The sequence below is a fragment of the Rattus rattus genome, chromosome 2, assembly GCF_011064425.1.
Source record: "Rattus rattus isolate New Zealand chromosome 2, Rrattus_CSIRO_v1, whole genome shotgun sequence".
NCBI classification, from domain to species: Eukaryota; Metazoa; Chordata; class Mammalia; order Rodentia; family Muridae; genus Rattus; species Rattus rattus.
The window spans coordinates 62949682-62967866 of record NC_046155.1 but is presented as its reverse complement, the minus strand read 5'-3'; the positions used below and the strand labels follow the sequence as shown (position 1 = coordinate 62967866).

Sequence of the window (18185 nt, the reverse complement as noted above, 5' to 3'; positions counted from 1 at the left end):
ACCTAGGTTCATCAGGTTTGTTAGCAAGTGCCTCTCCACTGAGCCATCTTGCCAACCCTGACGTAATACTCTCTTAATCCATGAGGTAGTTTATTGCTTTGAATTCAACTTTAATCTTTTTCTCCCTAAGAAAATAATACAAAGTCAAACTAAGGGTCTATGTGCTTAACTCCAGGCTGAATCTTAAGGGTTATAAAAGTGACTTAGCAGGCTGAGTGATTTGGCATAAATAAAAAGATAAATAGATAATCTCTCCTTAGGGGTTACATGGTGTTTTCAAAGAAACAATCTCCCCCACCCCGTAACAAAATGAAGGGACGTTGGACTGAAGTCAAGAGATAACTATGTTTCACTGAACATAAGATACATCTCATTTGAGAGATAGTAAAATGTGAAGACTATGGTTATCAGGGAAGGAACACTTGGTCACAGACTTAATGATCAGGATTGATTTCCACATAATAGACCATGGACAGTGGTGCTACTATGGGTCTTTCTCCCCATCCTATCTCCCCTTTTTTAGAAGTCTCAGTGGCACAGGATCTTTGGTTGAGTTATTCCCAATGAGTTCTTCACTCTGTTGCAGCATTGTCATTGGTAAAAAGCCTTTAGGAAAGTATCTCAGAGAGAGCATCAAAGAAGCAGGTGATCCAGTAGTTTTAAGTTTGCAGTGAAACTAGGCTTGGAAGGGGAGATCAGACACTGCTTCTCCCAACATCCCTGTAGTTCTTCATCCTTACTTGCATCTCCAAAGTTGGGTCTATGACCAAGCTGTGACCAAAGTCACAGTTACATAATTGTTATGTTTGTAAGATTGTCGATAGCATGAATTGAATACTATTTTTAGTCCTTGATCTGAAGAATTCTTGTTTGAAGGGAGATTGTGGGTTCAGAGTGTGTCCAGTGGTTACCAGTTATAAAGGCCCTTTCTGAACCTTGATTGTGTAGTAATCGCACCAAATATTTGTGATCAAAGGGGGTGTGAGGTGCTAACAGTACTCTTGTTACCAGTTAAAATACTGATCTGGATGTTAAATAACCAACTTGGAATGTTTGATTCTAGGAATGTTTAAGCATAGATTCAATTTTACATCTGCAGTTAGTGAATCCTGTCTTCTGGGCCTGGCATTTTGGTTTTTTTCGCTGTTAATCTGTAAGTGTTGCTATCTTTGCATCATTGCTCCTATTTCTTTCCTGTTCTAGATTATTCTTGGTTTCCTGCCTATTCTCAACACTCCACTGATCCGTCTTGTTCCATTAAATTGCACCTTGTTGGAGGAAGTCTAGTCTCATCTGCTCTTCACACTTGGCCTTGGACTCTGGACTGGCCTTTTACATTGTTTGGCATGTCCTGTGTCTTGAGTTAGTTAGGCTTGTGTCTTTAGGTTGATGTCAGTCAGAGTAGACCAGATACATAGAAAGACATCATGCAGAGATGTGGATACAAACCGTTTTCACCTTCTTACTTCTTTGTGTCAACTTAGCAGAATACTTCTGTTTCCCTGTTCAGAAAGTGGGGACTTCACCTATAATCATTTCAGGGTTGATGAAATTCCAAAGAAGCTGAAAAGTTCTGGTAAGCAGGGACACAGGATCTGGTGCCTAGGGTGCAACATAGAGGAGCTGACTCTGTGTTGCTGTGGGGCTAAAGAAGTAGTACCACAGTGCACCAAAGAAATGAAATTCAGTCAGTGTGGTAAGGTGCATCCCTGCTAGGTCTAGGATATGTAGAGAACTGGAGAGGAGTGATCATTGCACAGAAGAGGGGAGGGATGGAGGGGAGAAAGCCAGGGCACAAGAAGAAGAAGGGAAGAGGAACATTTGAGGTAAAGGACGGTTTGAAGAGTTATAAGAAGCATGGCTTTCTGAGAAGTAAGAGAACCCAACTTAATCCTTTGGCAGGCAGGAATTTGCTGAGAAGCAAGGGACCAGGCCAGCTTGTGAAAATGCTATAGCCCTTGAAACTCATGCCAAAGGCTTTGGGTTGTGCTTAGTGATTATGAGCCTCAGTGATGGCAACATTGTAACTGCATGAAGGTCACTCTATTCTGGCCTTTAGAGAATGGCTGCCGGTAGAGGAGCACAGGTTCTAGGGAAAAAGTCAAAGTCTAAGGAATTTGTACACTTTTCAACAAAGGGCCAAATGGTAAATAACTGAGGCTTTCTTTGCGCTCTTGCACTGTCTTTTCACTTGGTGTGACAGTGTTTGGCAATGTCCTGTATCATGCTTATTTCTTCAGCTCAATTCCAGAGTACAGAAAAGCAGGACACAGAAAATCATTGTGCAGAGATGTGAGTGCAAACCTATACCTGCCGACCTCAAACCTACCTGGTGGAAGGTAGTAGCTGCTCCAGTCACCTTTATGGTGTACCTTGCTGCCACACTGTAAATCCTGACTCGCAGGCATCTTAACTGGGGACCATTAGAACTTCTGTCTGTGTGACTTAGATCTATCAATACTTTTTTTATTTGAAATTAGTACAGCTTAATTTTCATATTTTTTTTTTTACTTTAACTCACTCTACATACTGCTCTTTTTAATGCAGAACATTTTGTTTTCCTATACAGGTTTGGTGAAAAGAGTACTATTGTCTCACACTTAGCAGTTCCTTCAAACAGCTTATTAAGATACAGCTGATGCTCAGATCTCTTCCCTGGCTGGGTCTCTCACAGTTTCTTTGTTGACATTAATGAAGCAAATTTGGCCTCAAGCAGAAGCCATCACTCTTTCTGGGGAGTGATGACTGTTCTGCTCCTTAGTCTAGGCTTTGTTGCTCCCTGGAATCTGAGCCATCAGGTATTTGGTGGGGGCAGGGGTGTGTCTTTGTGTCGTCCAGGCTGTTGTGAAACTAGCTCTGTAGACTGGACCAGCCTTGAACTCACGGAGATCAATCTGCCTCTGCCTTTCTAGTTCTGGGATATAAAGGCATATGCCGCCGCCACCCAGCCTTTGCTGAAATTTTCTATTGTGGATGTATTTGAAATGTTTTCAGACACTTCTGCATCTTTTGAGATGATTTTTTAGTATATTATTATAGTGATAATTATATATATAATATATCACATATATGATATAGTAAATTGAATTCACTTAAATATTTAACCAATTTTCCTTATCTTTAATATGTCCCCATGTGATCAAACTGATGAATTTGAGTAGCTAGTTTCATTTTTGTTTTTTGGGTTTTTGTTGTTGTTGTTGTTGTTGTTTATCCATCCTCATGAGAGATATTCTCTTTTTGGAATATTTCTGCTGGATCTCTCTCTTGGGTATGGGAATTAAAGGTATGCACTCTCCTCCTCCCTCCTGTCAGGGAATTGTTGTGCACCATGAGGCCAGGCTTAGTAGTTCTTACTCTAGTGGTAGTAACTGTAGATGGAGCTATTCTGATTTTTAAAGAACATTCTTTGACTCAAGAAAATTGTGTGGAGGGGTTGGGGATTTAGCTCAGTGGTAGAGCGCTTGCCTAGCAAGCGCAAGGCCCTGGGTTCAGTCCCCAGCTCTGGAAAAAAAGAAAAGGAAAAAAAAAAGAAAATTGTGTGGGCTGGAGAGATGGCTCAGGGGTTAAGAGCACTCACTGCTCTTCCAGAGGTCCTGAGTTCAAATCCCAGCAACCACATGGTGACTCACAACCATATGTAATGGGATCTAATACCCTCTTCTGGTGTGTCTGAAGACAGCTACAGCGTACTTATATATAATAAATAAAATCTTTTTGAAAAGAAAATTGTGTTTGTTGATGCCACCATTGATCTCATCAGAAACTTTTTAGCAACTGTTCAACAGCAGCAGTAGATATAGGCTCCCCAAAGTCTAATCTGTTCTTGAAATCTCAGATTTTATTATTGACAACAAATTTTATTCATAATTTCCCCTGAAGTAAGAGACTTCACTCTTCTCATTTTCAAAAAAACAAAAAAAAAAAAAAAAAAACCAAAAACTACCACATGTCAAAGTGTGAATGACCAGTATTGTTAAGCCATTCCAAAAAAAATAGCATTCTATGAAAACAGTGGCAATGAGGTGCCTTTCCAGACAGCTGTGTACAAAGAAGCAACAGACGGGCTTTGTGAGAATACAGAAAAGCCTAGCCGTGGGATAAGCAGCAAGTCAAGTCAAAGTCAGTGATTCCAGTGTTTGTCAGGGACAGTCCTAAGGAAAACTGGCTCTTTGCATTTTCTTTTGCCACATGGATGTCCTGCAGGACTTGAGGGGTGCTACTGCATCATGGTGCTAGACGCATGTGGCCTACACACAGAGGACAACACCGATACAGTAGATCACATATATGTGACATTGTCGACACAGCTTTGACCCTTCCTGAAGGTTCCATAGAGCTAGCATTGAAAACCACTGCTATGCAGGAAGCTGCTAACAGTGGAATGGCTAGTACAAGGCAGGTTTAAAGAACAGCCACACCCTTTTGTCTGGCTAGATTTTGTTTTTGTCCCAGAACACAAAAATACAGTGTTATTTATAGAAAACCAAATGGTGGAGTTACAAAGAAACTGAAAAAATGAAGACTCTCCAGGTTCTCTGATAGTCCTGGAATCCCTCCGAGGTTCCCACTTGTAATTAACTGTGTGTGTTCTCAGCCATCCTTTGGATTCATCTGTTTATATTTTACAACTTTATTCTTTTTTTCATAAGCAGCAGCTCCTCTTATGAACTCCTAAATTCTGTTTGTAGCTTGCCTATTAGTGTATGATTTGAGGTCCCTTACCAGGAAACTACTATCCCAGCACCTGCAGAGAGGCATTCCTGAAGAAAAGTGAGTGATTTATGACTCCTCATTACACATATTATTAGCTGGGTAGGAGCAGTGGCCTTGCCCTATGTACATGTGGGCCTAAAATATGAGCACTTACTAGATATCCAGCTGGATACCATGTTGAGGGGGCTCTCAGGGAGTCCATTATGAGTCTTCCTAGACTGACTCAGTTCTGACCTCCTGGACTGAGTTATGAGTGTGAGTGACATGGCAGGGTTGATGTGTGCGGAGGGCAAAGAAAAGTAGAAAACTTGGAAAGACTTGTAGCAGGAACATTTAGATGTAAATGGGAGAATAAAATGAAGGTGTAGGTCAATACAAAAATAGTGAGAGTTCAAAATTGTATGATCAAACATGTTTAAAAAGCAAAGAGTACTCTGGCTGAAGTGATCCACATGGGCTGGGATCTGTTACATATGTGGAAAATACATGATTAGTGTTCAAGAGTATAGTAAGAATGTTGGTGTCATTACATACTTCATGATTCCAAAGTACTTTAGCATCTACTTAGCTAGCTTGTAACTACTCACATCTAAGACCACAGGTATTACAAGGCAGTGCTACTGCTCCTTTGCTGGCTAACAGAATAGATAGACTTGCCGTGACTGGTGTGTTTCAAGCTTACTGAAAGAGTTTCTAAGGATGAGTCAGTAGGTAGGGACGTTTGCTACCAAGTCTTGATAAACCATAGTTCAATCTCCAGGCACCATGTGGTGGAAGGAGAGAACGGAGGAAACAAGTTATCATCTGACCTTCACGTAAATACCACGTATGTGTATACACACACACACACAAATAGTATTTAACAGAGGAATTTCTGCAAATGAAATTAAGCATAAAATGATAGAATGAACTTTGTATAGTATGCTAGTGAAAAACAAGTACTGAGATTAAAGATGCACACAACTGCACCTAGCTGAAACTAAATGATACCTTTTAGGAGGGAGTAGTCCTTACTGTGTATGTAGATCAGGCTGGCCTTGAACTCATGTAGTTCCACTTGTTTATTGAGAGTGCTAGGCACATTTTTTTCATAATCTGAAAAGAACAGTCATTACTTTTCTTCCCTCCACCCCAGCTATATAGTTCATTGTATATTTTATGCTTAGAAATTCCCATTTCTGTAGGTTTTCCTGTTCTTTGATACATAAAATCATGTGAGATGTAGCTTTTCACATCTGGCTCCTTTGCTTAGTGGTCTCAAGACTCATCCCTATTGTAGGGTACATCAACACTTCCTTCCCTTTTCCAATAAATAACAGTCAGATATACTGACGAGTATGCTACAATGTGTTAATCCACTCATTGCCTGAAGACTTTTCTCCATTCCAGCTCATATGAATAATGCAATTTAGGAATACTCTACAGGTATTTGTAGACATGTAATTTTAACTCTCTTGACATATACCAGTGACTTGTTTGGTCACTGGCTATGTTCAACATTTTTTTATTATCTGCCCAACTATATTCTAAAATGGTTATTTTCCAGTTTCTCGACATCTCATCAGTCTTTGTTGTCTGATTTTTAACTCTTTTGATCGTGATGAAGTATTTCACGGTTTTGACTGCTCCCTAGTGATTATTTATTGAGCGCTGTTTCCTATGCTTATTAAACACTGGCATAAGTTTGAAAATTATTTGTTGAAATACTTTGCCTAATTTTAATGACCTTTTTCTTTTCTTTTCTCTTTTAAAGGTCTGGTGTAGTTCAGTCTGTCCTCAAACCTTGATCTCCTGACCCTCCTTCCTCCAGCTCCCAGGTGTGCTAGGACTGAGGTTTGTTCCTGGTGTTTTGTTTTTGGTTTTTAAGACAGGTTATCACTAAGTAGCCCTGGTTATCCTGGAACTTACATAGATCAGGCTAGCCTCCAACATGCCTCCCATGTGCTGGGATTAAAGGTGTGTGCTACCACTCCTGGCTTCGTTCATTTTTCTTGAATGATTTATCTATTTTATGTGCATTGGTTGGTGGTTTTGCCTGCATGTAGTATGTCTATGTAAGGGTGTTAGATTCCCCTGAAACTGACAATTGTAAGCTGCCATGTTTGTGCTGAGAATTGAACCTGGGTCCTCTGGAAGAGCAGCCAGTGCTCATAACCACTGAACCATCTATCCAGCCCCACCCCACCCCCCTTTTTTTTGCAAGGGGAAGGGAGGGTTTGAGTGGGTTTGGATGTGGTGGGAATACAAGAGCTAAGGAGATTTTGTTGAAACACTTTATCCAGTGAGCCATCCTCTTCAGCTTTTGTTTCCTTCAAAGAATTTTATAACATTGGTGCTTAAGGCTTTGAGATATTTTAAGAATTTGTTTTAAACTGGGTGTTGGTGATACACGCCTTTGCCTCTCCCAGTCAGGGGCAAGTGGATCTCTGAGTTTAAGGCCAGCCTAGTCTAAAGAGCAAGTTTGGGGCAGACAGCTACACAGAGAAACACTATCTTTAAAAACACAAACAAGTAAATATAAAATATAAATTTATTTCATATAAAATTATTTTATATGCATGACTTCTGTATACTAAGTTACCTTTAATTTTCATATTAAAAGTGTCCACATTCATCATTTTGATTGACCAAAATATATGACTATGTCTGCCTTGCTTTGTGCAAGTCCCATACTATGTTGATTCTTGAACCTTTTTAGTGAATTTTGAAATAAAAAAACTTGAGTCTTTCAATTTTCTTTAGTGTTACCTTACAATACTATTATATTTCAGTGTATTCATCTTATATTTCTTTGTTGATCATATAGTAAATAGAAATCTGTTTTGGGGTTGCTCATTGATACTTTATAGACATGAAGTGAACTTTGTGTAGGTTTGGTCTCCTGAATCTTAGCTAAACTAATTCAAGATTGATGGTTTTAAGATTGTAAATACTCCAGCCTCATCTGTGAACAGTTTCTTTTTCTTGCCTAATTGCCTTGTCCAGCCTCTTTGGAAGAATATATGTACTAGACATCACAGAGTACCTATACATCCTTGTTTCTGATCTTAGAAGACTCTTCATACTTTAGACATTAAGTATCTTTGTGGTTTTGCAGAAGTTGTTTGACAGTTTGAAGAAGTTTCCTTCTATTTTCAGTTTATTGTTACTGTGAAAAGGTTCTGGACTTGTCAGATGTGCTGTTTGCATTGGTGGTCATGACTGGCTTTTGTCCTTTAACTTTCTTAACATGATGTTACATTGCATCATATTCATTTGTTAAGCTAACTTTGCCTTTCTTGGGTATATTTTCCTTTTATTAAAATTTTATTTGTTCCTATAACAAACTAAGATTTAGTTGTCCCTTGTTACTTTCCTATTTTACAGTAATTTATCTTAAGCCTTTCTTCTGTTAACTGATAGAATATAATTCAAAACTGATTGTAGTGTCACAAAACATCATCTCCAGAGCTCTTTGTTTTTATTTTTAATATAGTCCAGTCACAATTTAAAGACACTCTATTTCGGGTGTTTGAGAGTACAGTGTTCCTATAAACGGCTCTTACATGGTTGGTTTGCCTTTTTTAAAGTCTTCGATGGGGGTTATGCTTCTATTATTTTGTGTTGTTTTCTTTTGTTCTTTGAGTCAAGGTCTCTTGGAGCCAAGGTTTATATTGAACCCTTCTTGTAGTCCTGTTTGCAGGAATTGCTTGTAAGCATCACCTTGACCAGCTATTGTCTCAGTTTATGTCTGGCTTTTGAGCTGAGATAACATTTACCTTTGGATGATCTACATCAAAAAGCAAACTTAGAAGTGTCTGGGAGAGATGATTCAGTGATTAAGAGCATAGACCTACCAAAGGACCTGATTTCAATTCCCAGCATCCACATGGCAGTTCACAACTGCCTGTAACTTCAGTTCCAGGGTTTCCAACACCCTCTTTTGGACTCCTCAGGTACCAGGCATGCATGTAGTATATAGATATGCATACAGGCAAAAAAAAAAAAACACCTATATGTATAATAAAATAACCTTTAAAAAAAAAAAGACAAAATTAGCCTGGCTGATATCCACTCTTATAATCCCAGCATTTGGGAGGCTGAGGCAAGATGATATGGGATTCCCTGCCCTCCACCCCAAATAAAATGAATATCACATAGAAACTCTGTGTACACACATCTGTTGGTAGAACAATTTTTATTTTTCTGTGCAATGATCTTTCCCAGTCCCAGAATATTTGGGCATTGCCTGGCTTACCTGACAACCTCAATAAACTCTGCATCGCTGAAAAGCAGCTAATATTCTGCATTGTGGCAGTGTACTGATTTCCTTTTACAAATGTTTGTATGTGAGGGAGTGCCGATGTTTAGATGACTTTTTTCCTGGGGATTCTTTATTAGAATCATCTGTCTTATAAGTTTCTGTATCATGTGTTTGCCTCAGTACATGATGCAGAATATGAAGTGTCTTCCCCTTAGCCTGCTGCTTGCATAGTCACAAGCCAGAGACAGCTGATCTGCTAATAGTTAGTTGCCAAGGCTTGAGTGGACTTCAGTGGGCAAGCTCTGAGCAGTAGAGTCAAGAGCTGCTCAGGAAAGACTGGGAGTAAAGAGCCCTCAGATGAGAGGGAATTAAGAAATGCTTGGCCAAGATATCTGGCAAAGCCAGTAGAGTTCAGGCACTTGCTTAATTAAGCATTCTCCTCTGGAGTTGCAAAGATCAATGAGAAATAAGAGAAGGTATGTTTGGTCCCTCATGGGCTCATCATAGGACTAAGCTTGAGGAGCAAGGTAAGAATATTGCTGCAGAAGAGTAGGGGAAAGTTGCGGGATGAAGACATGGCTGTTTTCTTGTAGAATGTTGTTAAGTGAATCTGTAACACAACAGGTGACTAGTGTGCCATTGGTAGCTTGAAGTCAGCAGGTATAATGCAGTCAGTGACAGATGAAGGTAAGAGCAGTTGTGGAAGAACATCCAAGGGTTGAAGAAAATCTGAGTGTAGGTGAGCAGAACTGAAGAAGGTTAGGTTAATGGCTCCCGGGTGTCACTAGGTTTCAGAGTAAAGAGGCACAGAGAACCTTGGAGGAGATTGAGGTTAAAATGTGAGGGGTGAAGTCTGAATGGATGAGTACAACTAATGGGCCTAAGGGTCTAGATGACCAGCTGGGGTAAACAGGATTCAGGAAGCCCTACAGTAGCATGATAGATGTGCACAGTGCCTTAGGCCCAGGCTGCAGCAGTGGCCACACTTGAGGAGCATCTGCAGTATAACCATGCTATGAGGGTAAGCACAACCAGGACTTTTTTCTCTCCAACATGGGTCCACCTCAGCTCTGACCTAGCTAATAGGATTTTTTGTTGTTGTTGTTTTCAGGTGGAGAAATGCTATGATAACTACCTAGCCCCACCCCCTACGTAATCAATTATCCTGGTTTTGAATTTGATATAAGTGACATTAACACTATGAGTACATGCTTCTGCTTTTCATCCTGGTTATGGGTGTTAGTAACTTTGTCATTTTCATTGTTCTGTGAAGTTCTTTTGTAATGATTGCATAACTTGTATATCTGTTCTCCTGAGTGGACATTTGAATTGTCCTTGGGGTACTTGATTGGTACTTGTTTATACCTTCTTCAAACTTAATTAAAACTTGAGGTATAGAAACTGGTTTTTTTCTCCAGTTTTAAGGATGGTTAGTATTCATTCATCCATCTCCCTGAAACCTATGTGAAGCTATTAGCTCTGCTTCCTTTTGTGTGGTTGGAGTCTTTCCTGCTCTGTGTACATGTCCTTGTCCTGCACCTATGCCTGGATTGTGGTAGACTCATCGCAGCTCTTTGGCCTATAGACCTTTGCACATAGGAGACCCTGGTACTCTTCTTTTCTCTCTCATTAGAACTATCAACTAGGCCATGGGTACTGAAACCCATCTTCCAGCTGTGTTTGCTCCTTGCAGTTTTTAGGCTGCTATCCTTGCAGTTTTTAGGCTGCTTACATTTCAGGTAAAAGTCCTTCTCAGTCAGGCAGGGATGACAGTAGCTTGCCTCCCAGGCAGAGCTTACCCTGACATTAGCACAGTAATTGCTGTTAGTAGACAGCAGGGCTAAAGGTGTTAGTGGTCACTGTTGATCCTTTATTAGTGGACTTTTTTTCCCAAGCGTCTGCTTTGTTTGGTTGATTTTTCTCATATCTGCAGATCTAAGTTGTGAATTTTGTTTTAAAAGTAGGGCCACTGTGAAGACAGTTCTGTGAGCAAGTGGACTTGGAGAACTGTCCACCTTCTGCATTCTTGCTTTGGCATTTCTGAGAGGTATCCTGGGGTAAGGTGGGGGTGCTAACCCATCACCCAGAATCACAGGAACATGAAATGGTATGGACCCAGGGAATGTTCCCCTAACTGGAGCTATTTGGCCTTAGGGCAGAGGAGTGGCTTCAGGTCTGACATTGCTCAAAATAGCTGGAATTGTCTGCAATAAAGTGATCTAAATATCAGCCAAACCACCACCTCACAACAGAGAGCCTCAGCGGCCCATTTGTGCCAGTGCAGTGAAGTTGCAGGAGTCGTGTGTGGGCGCTCTAATAGGCAAAGTGAGTAAGCTCAACAAATGTGGTAATTCAGAATTGCCTTCTATTAACACTGTTTTTATGCTTTTAGTTTCAGTCTACGATTGTAAAAAGGTATCTCACAATGAATTGATGTCGATCATTTAAATTTTACTGAGTTTACAATTTAGTTCATGTATATATTTTAACTTTAGAGCTTATCTGGCCATTACAAAGAACATTACCAACTTTAGACTCAGTCATAATTTGTTGCTTAATGAAAATTATTTCTCCATAAAGATAGGCTTAGGATTTCCTCTTTCAAAAGATTTGGTTTGTTTTAATTAATCTGAAAATCACTGACAACTAAAACACAATTATATCATACTGTATATCCTCTGAGTATGAATAACATAGATTTAGTCTCTTTTGGGCCAGTAAACAAAGTTGTAGTTTCATTCAAGTATATTAAGTTATTTTGAGTAATTTTAGGGTGTTAAATTAGAGGTGTGGCTAAAGGGCACTTGCCTAATATACATGAGGCCCTGGTTTCAATGTGGGGAGAGGGTAGGTGTTGCTAGTAAAAGTCACTCAGCGGGGCATGGAGGCTCATGCCTGTAATCCCAGCTCTTGGGAGGTAGAGGCAAGAGAATCAGGAGTTCACAGTCAGCCTAAACTGTATGAGACCCTCTCTCAAAAAAGGGTTGGGGACATAGTCTACCTAGTCCTTATGCCACACCCAACTGAAGCCTTTTGAAGAAAGGAGTCCCCTTAGTGGGGTCAGCAAGCAATACCAATATAGTCAACCAACACTGAGTGTCTTCAGGAAATTCCCTGGCAATTATTTGACTAGTGCTCATGTGCAGTGTTAAGAGTGGCTCTGTCATGCATTTCTGTCTTTCCACTGTGTCAGAGTTTATTGAGTAGCAATAAATTCACAAGGTGTGGTAGCTTCATTGGCTGCAATTTGCCAGGTAGTCCTTTCCTTGACAGCCAGCTAAGGCAAACACCGGCTCTTTTGTTTGCATCATTAGTTACTAGTAGTAATGCTCAAATGGTGCATTACAGATCATCTAGTAATACCTCAGTACCTATATGGCTACAGAAAGCTAAAGAGGCCCTCTGTACCTATGTGGTTACAGAATGGCTACAGAGGTTAAAGAAGCCCAAGGAGTTACAAAGAAGCCTGGGAAACAAAAGCAGGTGGAGAGGACAAGGAGTAAGAGGGCAAAGCTGAAGGGGGACCTCCTGGAGATGCTACGCTGTAGTTAAGCTGCAGAAGTGAGGTGTGGGGAGCTGGAGGAGCAAAAGACAAGACCAGATCCAGGTAAATGTTTGAGAATGTCAAGTCCAAACAAGAGTACTAGGTTGAATGGCAGCAGTTAGAGCAGATCACACCACAGACCAGGCCAAGCTGAAATTCCTGAGACAGGAGTTTTCTGCTTTTGATGCCTTGAATCCTCCTGGGTGGTCAGATGGTAGGTTGGGAGGGCCATCGCATCACAGTGTTTGGTGCCTGCCTCTGTACAGGTTTCGTTTGAGGAAACCACCTTTTTCCCCGTCTAGACATGCCAGTCTTGGCTTTCCTGGTAATGACTTTAATATACATTTGTACTCATTTACTCTAATAAATTTATAGGACGGCACCCTTTTTACTTTGAAGAATAATTGCTTATCACCCTAGCTCTGTGTGTGTTTGGGGTATGTGTTGTGGTACCAGACAGGTGGCATTTGTTTACAATGTCCACCTAAGTGCAGTCATCCATTCTTACTGTAGAATCGAACACTGCTTATAAAATGGAGTTTGTTGGGGCAGAGCACAATTTGATCTTATCATATAACCCTTAAGAATTGCATCTAGTTGCTGGGTGATAGTGGTGCACACCTTTGGTCCCAGCACTAGGGAGGCAGAGGCAGATGGATCTCTGAGTTAGAAACCTGTCTGGTCTACAGAGTTAACTCCAGAACAGCCAGGGCTACACAGAGAAACCTGGTCCCAAAGCATATGCATGCACATATATGCTTCTAGTCATTTGGGACTTCTTTTCAGTTGTTTCAGCGTTGGTCCTATTACTTAACTGGTAGAGAAGGTGCTTATAGCTGCCTAGTTCTAGTCTGCCTTTCAGATGTTGTGATAAACACCATGACCAAATGAAACTTGAAGAAGTAAGGGCTTATTTCAGATTCTCGGGTCATTGAGAGAAACCAGGGCAGAACAGGGAGAAAATGCTTCACCAGATAGTGGCACACACTTTTAATCCCAGCACTTGGGAGCCAGAAGCTGGCAGATCTCTGTAAATTTAAAGAGACCTTGTCAAACACCCACCTCTCACCCAAACCCTTCAGCCTGGCCAAAAAAAAAAAAAAAAAAAAAAAAGATAGGAGATGCTGCAAAGAATGTCCACAGGCAGTCTGATTGAGATGGTTTTAGTTGAGATCCTCTCGGGTAATTCTGATTTTGTGTCAAGTTGACAGCTGAGGCTGACCTGAAAAGCTGAATAATATCTGTCTCTCCAAGCATCCGACTTTAGTAGCTCGTATAGGAAACACAGAAACTCATCTGCAGCATCACTGGCCTCATGGCAGCTATAGTGAGTCAGCTGGCCTATTGCCAGATCAGCTGTAGCTTGGTCCACAGGATATGCCATACTGCCTCAGAGTGTGTCCGAGCCTCATTCAGGCAGCAGGGGGCACGGTTGAAATGCATCAGACTAGCCTCCAGAGCCTGGCCTAGGTTTTCGTCTGGAATTATGACTGTTTTTTAACCACTCACAGACATGGAGCATACCACCCTGCCCACATCGTCTTCCCCCGGGGTGGCATGCACACCATTTATTTACTGCAGAGGCTCTTCCCACACCTTGGGACTGGGAAAGAGCTCCAAGCCTTACAGCTTGTCAATCTTGAACAGGGTGGCCATGGTCTGTAGTGTTGTACAGAGGCTAGCAAAAGTTTCTATATGAATATTAAAACATTTCTATTATTACTATGGAAGAATCAAATTTAGGGAGCTGGAAAGATGAGTCAGTGGTTAAAGAGCACTCTCTGACCTTTCTTGCAGAAAACCCAGGCTCAGTTTCCAGTACCTATGAGGAGGTTCACAACCACTATAGCTCCAATCCCAGGGACTTGATAGTCTTTTCTGCTGTCTGAGGGTACTGTGTACATATGGCACACATACAGGCAAATGTACACATTAAAAAATCATTTATTTTAAAAATTGACATTAAGTATGCATTTTAAAGTTAGATACCATTCTTCTAAAGTCAACTGAGGTGTTTTGTGTTGTTTTCCTTTAAAATTATTTTTCTAAATTCTTGTCTTTGCAATTAAAAGTATCTAAATCTAGATAAGTTACTGTATGACAGGAGCATGAGGTAAATTTGATCAGCGAAATCAGACTCCTCAGAATTCCCATGTACTGGTGGGTTCTACCTTAGATCCCTAAAACAGACAAGAAGTATATACATTTTCATAGACTGTTTGTTTTATCTGGAGATAAAGTTTGTATGTGTTTGCCATTTGATCCTCACAAAATATCAGTTGTGATTGACTCTGTCTTCTACCAACAGCCGACATCATCTCCACCGTTGAGTTTAACTACTCTGGAGACCTTCTTGCAACAGGAGACAAAGGTGGCAGAGTTGTTATTTTCCAACGGGAACAAGAGGTCAGTGCTTTACAGTCCAGTCAGATGTCATCACACATGCTGCACATACTGCTTCCCAGAAAGGAAACAGTTTTCCTCAACACTCAGGCCTGCTGCAGTTACTACGTAGAGTACTTTTTCAAGCACAACCTTGGGAGATAAGAAGAAATCTTCTCCCTGTGAGAACTCCTAAGCTGACGATGCATTCCTGTCTTCTGTGGGTCCATAAGGCAGTTGGAAAGAGTCTAAGAATATGGCATCTCTGGATCACTTGTGTTTGACTACTTTCCTTTGGGTTACCTGCTTCCATGTGTGCATGTGCACATTAAAGATTATATCACAATGATATGTCATTGTCTTTATCCTTGGATTCTGGGAACAGCAGAGCTGAGAGTACTACACCCCAGGCATGCACAATCATCCATAGGGCAAGGCTGCACCATGGAGCAGAATCCAACATCTCCTAAGAGCCAGTCCATCTCTTCAAGCAATAGGAACCAGAATGGAGATTACTAGATAAATATACCCTAAGACTGTCAGATTATACAGATTATACAATCTTGCACTCTCAGTTTTACCCTGTTAAAATTTAAAACTCCTATCAGTACCAAAAATAAGCTTTTAGCCATTAGACTTCTCTGCTTCCCCTGATATGGCCACATTAAATCTCTGTGTGTTTTGCCTCATTTTTGTTTGTACTGGCATATTGGAACTGGTAACCAAGGTTAACTGGCAGGGCTACCAGAGATAGGACTTAGTCCCTCAAACTTTGGTTACAGAAAGATAGAAGAGGGAGCACGTCCACAGACGGGCTTAGTCATGTCCCACTGCTTGTCCACTGCTGAGAAGACTCAAGTGTGCAGAAAAGGCCTGTGCGCTCTTTATTCTTCCAAGTGCATTAATGCCAGCTTCGTCAAGAGCTTTTTGAGTCAAGACCTTTTTAATTAAAAATACGTGATCATTTAATGCTAATGTTGATAATAGTCAAAATCTATCTGCCTTGTGCTTTAAGTTTATTAAAGAAGCTATCATGTTTCCTTGCAGAATAAAGGCCGCGCTCACTCTAGGGGAGAGTACAATGTTTACAGTACCTTTCAGAGTCATGAGCCAGAGTTTGACTATTTGAAAAGTCTAGAAATTGAAGAAAAAATTAATAAAATCAGGTGGTTACCGCAACAGAATGCTGCTCATTTTCTACTCTCTACAAATGGTGAGAATTGTAAATGACTGTTTGATATATTTTTAATTTTAGTGTGATGGATTCTTATTTTTAAATAATTCTAGAAGCTGTTTCTGCTTTAAACTTTGGAGAAGGGTAAAAACAATGCTAGAAAATTCAAATTCTGCATAGAAAACCGTATTAGTATATTTGTTTCCATCTTTAGTTTTTGTTTGTGTGTGTATGGCGCATATGCATATATGTAGTGAATACTTAACTATGCATGCTTCTGGTGGCCAGAGGAAGCCATTGGATGTCCTGCCCTGTCACTCTCTTACTCCTGCAAATAACCCCAGACAGCACTGAGGTTTTAGGGACATGGCTAGGGATGTGAACCTGGAATCTCATGCTTGTTAAGCAACTGCTCTTACCAGTGGTCCACCTCCCCAGCCTCCTAAGCTAAGACACCAACTTAGGCAGGCAATAGTTTCATAGAATGGTTAAATAATAGTGATACATGTTGTTTATGATTTTTCTTTTAATATAAAGAATAAGGTTTTTATTTTCAGATAAAACTATTAAATTATGGAAAATAAGTGAACGAGATAAAAGAGCAGAAGGTTATAACTTGAAAGATGAAGATGGACGACTTCGAGACCCATTTAGAATTACGGCACTACGGGTATATGCTGCATTTTTTTTAACCCTTCCAGCACTTTTCAGAAATAATCCAAAACAGTATATCAGCTGTTGAGAATACTGTTTGAAGTGTAACAGGCTTTACCTTCCTGACTTATCTTTATAGATGGTAGTGGCCCTAATTGCTGTGTATTTGTTGAAAATGGGATTCTTCAGTGTCACCAAGGTCATAAGATGGTGCTAAGGGAAAAGCTAGCATTGGGTTTCCTGATAGAGCTTCTGCTGAGAGGTACCCAGGACAGTTGAGTTTTTGTGGTAGAATCCAGAGTACTTGCTAGTGTAGTAACAGTGTAGGTAGGATGGCTAGTAAACCAGTGAGACATTAGCAATGGAGCTTGTGAAATTTCCTTGAGTTAATTTCTTCTTGAACACACTGATGTCTTTTTAATTCTTTACCTGTTGGATTGGTCATTGATACTTTCGATGGTGGACTCAGTGCAAACAATGGCACCTGGGTAGGAACAGAGCACAGCTATGTTTTGAGATAAGTGGCTAACAGGTTTTTCAGTGAAATATAAGCTTTTGTTACACTGTTAACCAAGTGAAGGTATGGCATTGTTAGTGGTTAGTGTGTTGGCACAGCGTGAGGACAGAATCATTGACTGCTAACTCTGATACCTAGGTCCAGACTGGAGTTTCTGCTTCTTTTAAGGTTTTTTTTTGTTGTTGTTGTTGTTGTTTTGGTTTGGTTTTTTTTTTTTTCTGTTATTTTATTTCTGTGAAAGGGTAAAATTAAAAGGGCTCTTTCAGTTAGGATTGCAATTGCTGCTGCCTTGGTTAGCTGGGCACAGTAGAGAATCATGGCAGGTGTGTGTCTTTGACCTGCATATTGTGGAACTGGCATTTCTGTTCTATGAAACCCCAGGGTACAGTCAGCACCTACCTAGGCTAAAATGAGAAGAGCATCACTACACATTTATCTTGGCACACGTTTAAAGAATTTGGCTAGGGAAGACTCAGTTGAAAAATCCTTCTAAGCCTCTAGTTCCTTCATGTCTAATTACAGCAATAAACATTACTCTAGTATTTGGCTTTATCTGGAACCTTGGGCTTCCCTTCCCTGGATAATAGAGAGATAGGGAGCCTTTTCCTCTTCCGCCTCATGGTGTTGCTCACAAGTGCTCGTCCGGGTCCTTCTCCCTGTCTTCTGTCTCTCTCTCTCTCTCCCTCCTTCCCTTCCCCCTACTCTCTCTCTCCTCCCTCCCTCCCTCCCTCCCTCTCTCTGCACCTAGCAACTGATACCCCAGAAGCCTGTGGGACTGTGGCACCAAGGCTCTCACACCATCCAGGTTATTAGCTGCACTTCAGTTCAGACTACTTCATCTCAGACCTCAGCAGATGCTCTGAGAATTAACCTAGGGCATTTAAAAATCACAGATAAATGCTTCAGTTGTTGCTTCTCAGCCCAAAGGACCCCTTGCATACTCTTCTGTTGATCC

General features: G+C 40.7%; 1 protein-coding gene across 2 annotated transcripts in view; it reads left to right on the top strand.

The window, feature by feature from the left end:
• The window catches only part of Ppp2r2d (protein phosphatase 2 regulatory subunit Bdelta), a 34830-nt gene that overhangs the window by 5235 nt on the left and 11410 nt on the right, over positions 1–18185 (top strand). Inside the window, exons 3-5 of one of the 2 annotated variants that reach the window (XM_032892367.1) lie at positions 14812–14909; positions 15933–16098; positions 16617–16729. In XM_032892367.1, the coding sequence (XP_032748258.1) occupies positions 14812–14909; positions 15933–16098; positions 16617–16729 (377 nt within the window). Of the gene's footprint in view, positions 1–14809; positions 14910–15932; positions 16099–16616; positions 16730–18185 lie in introns of those variants that run through there. The other variant, XM_032892368.1, reaches the window with a different exon arrangement.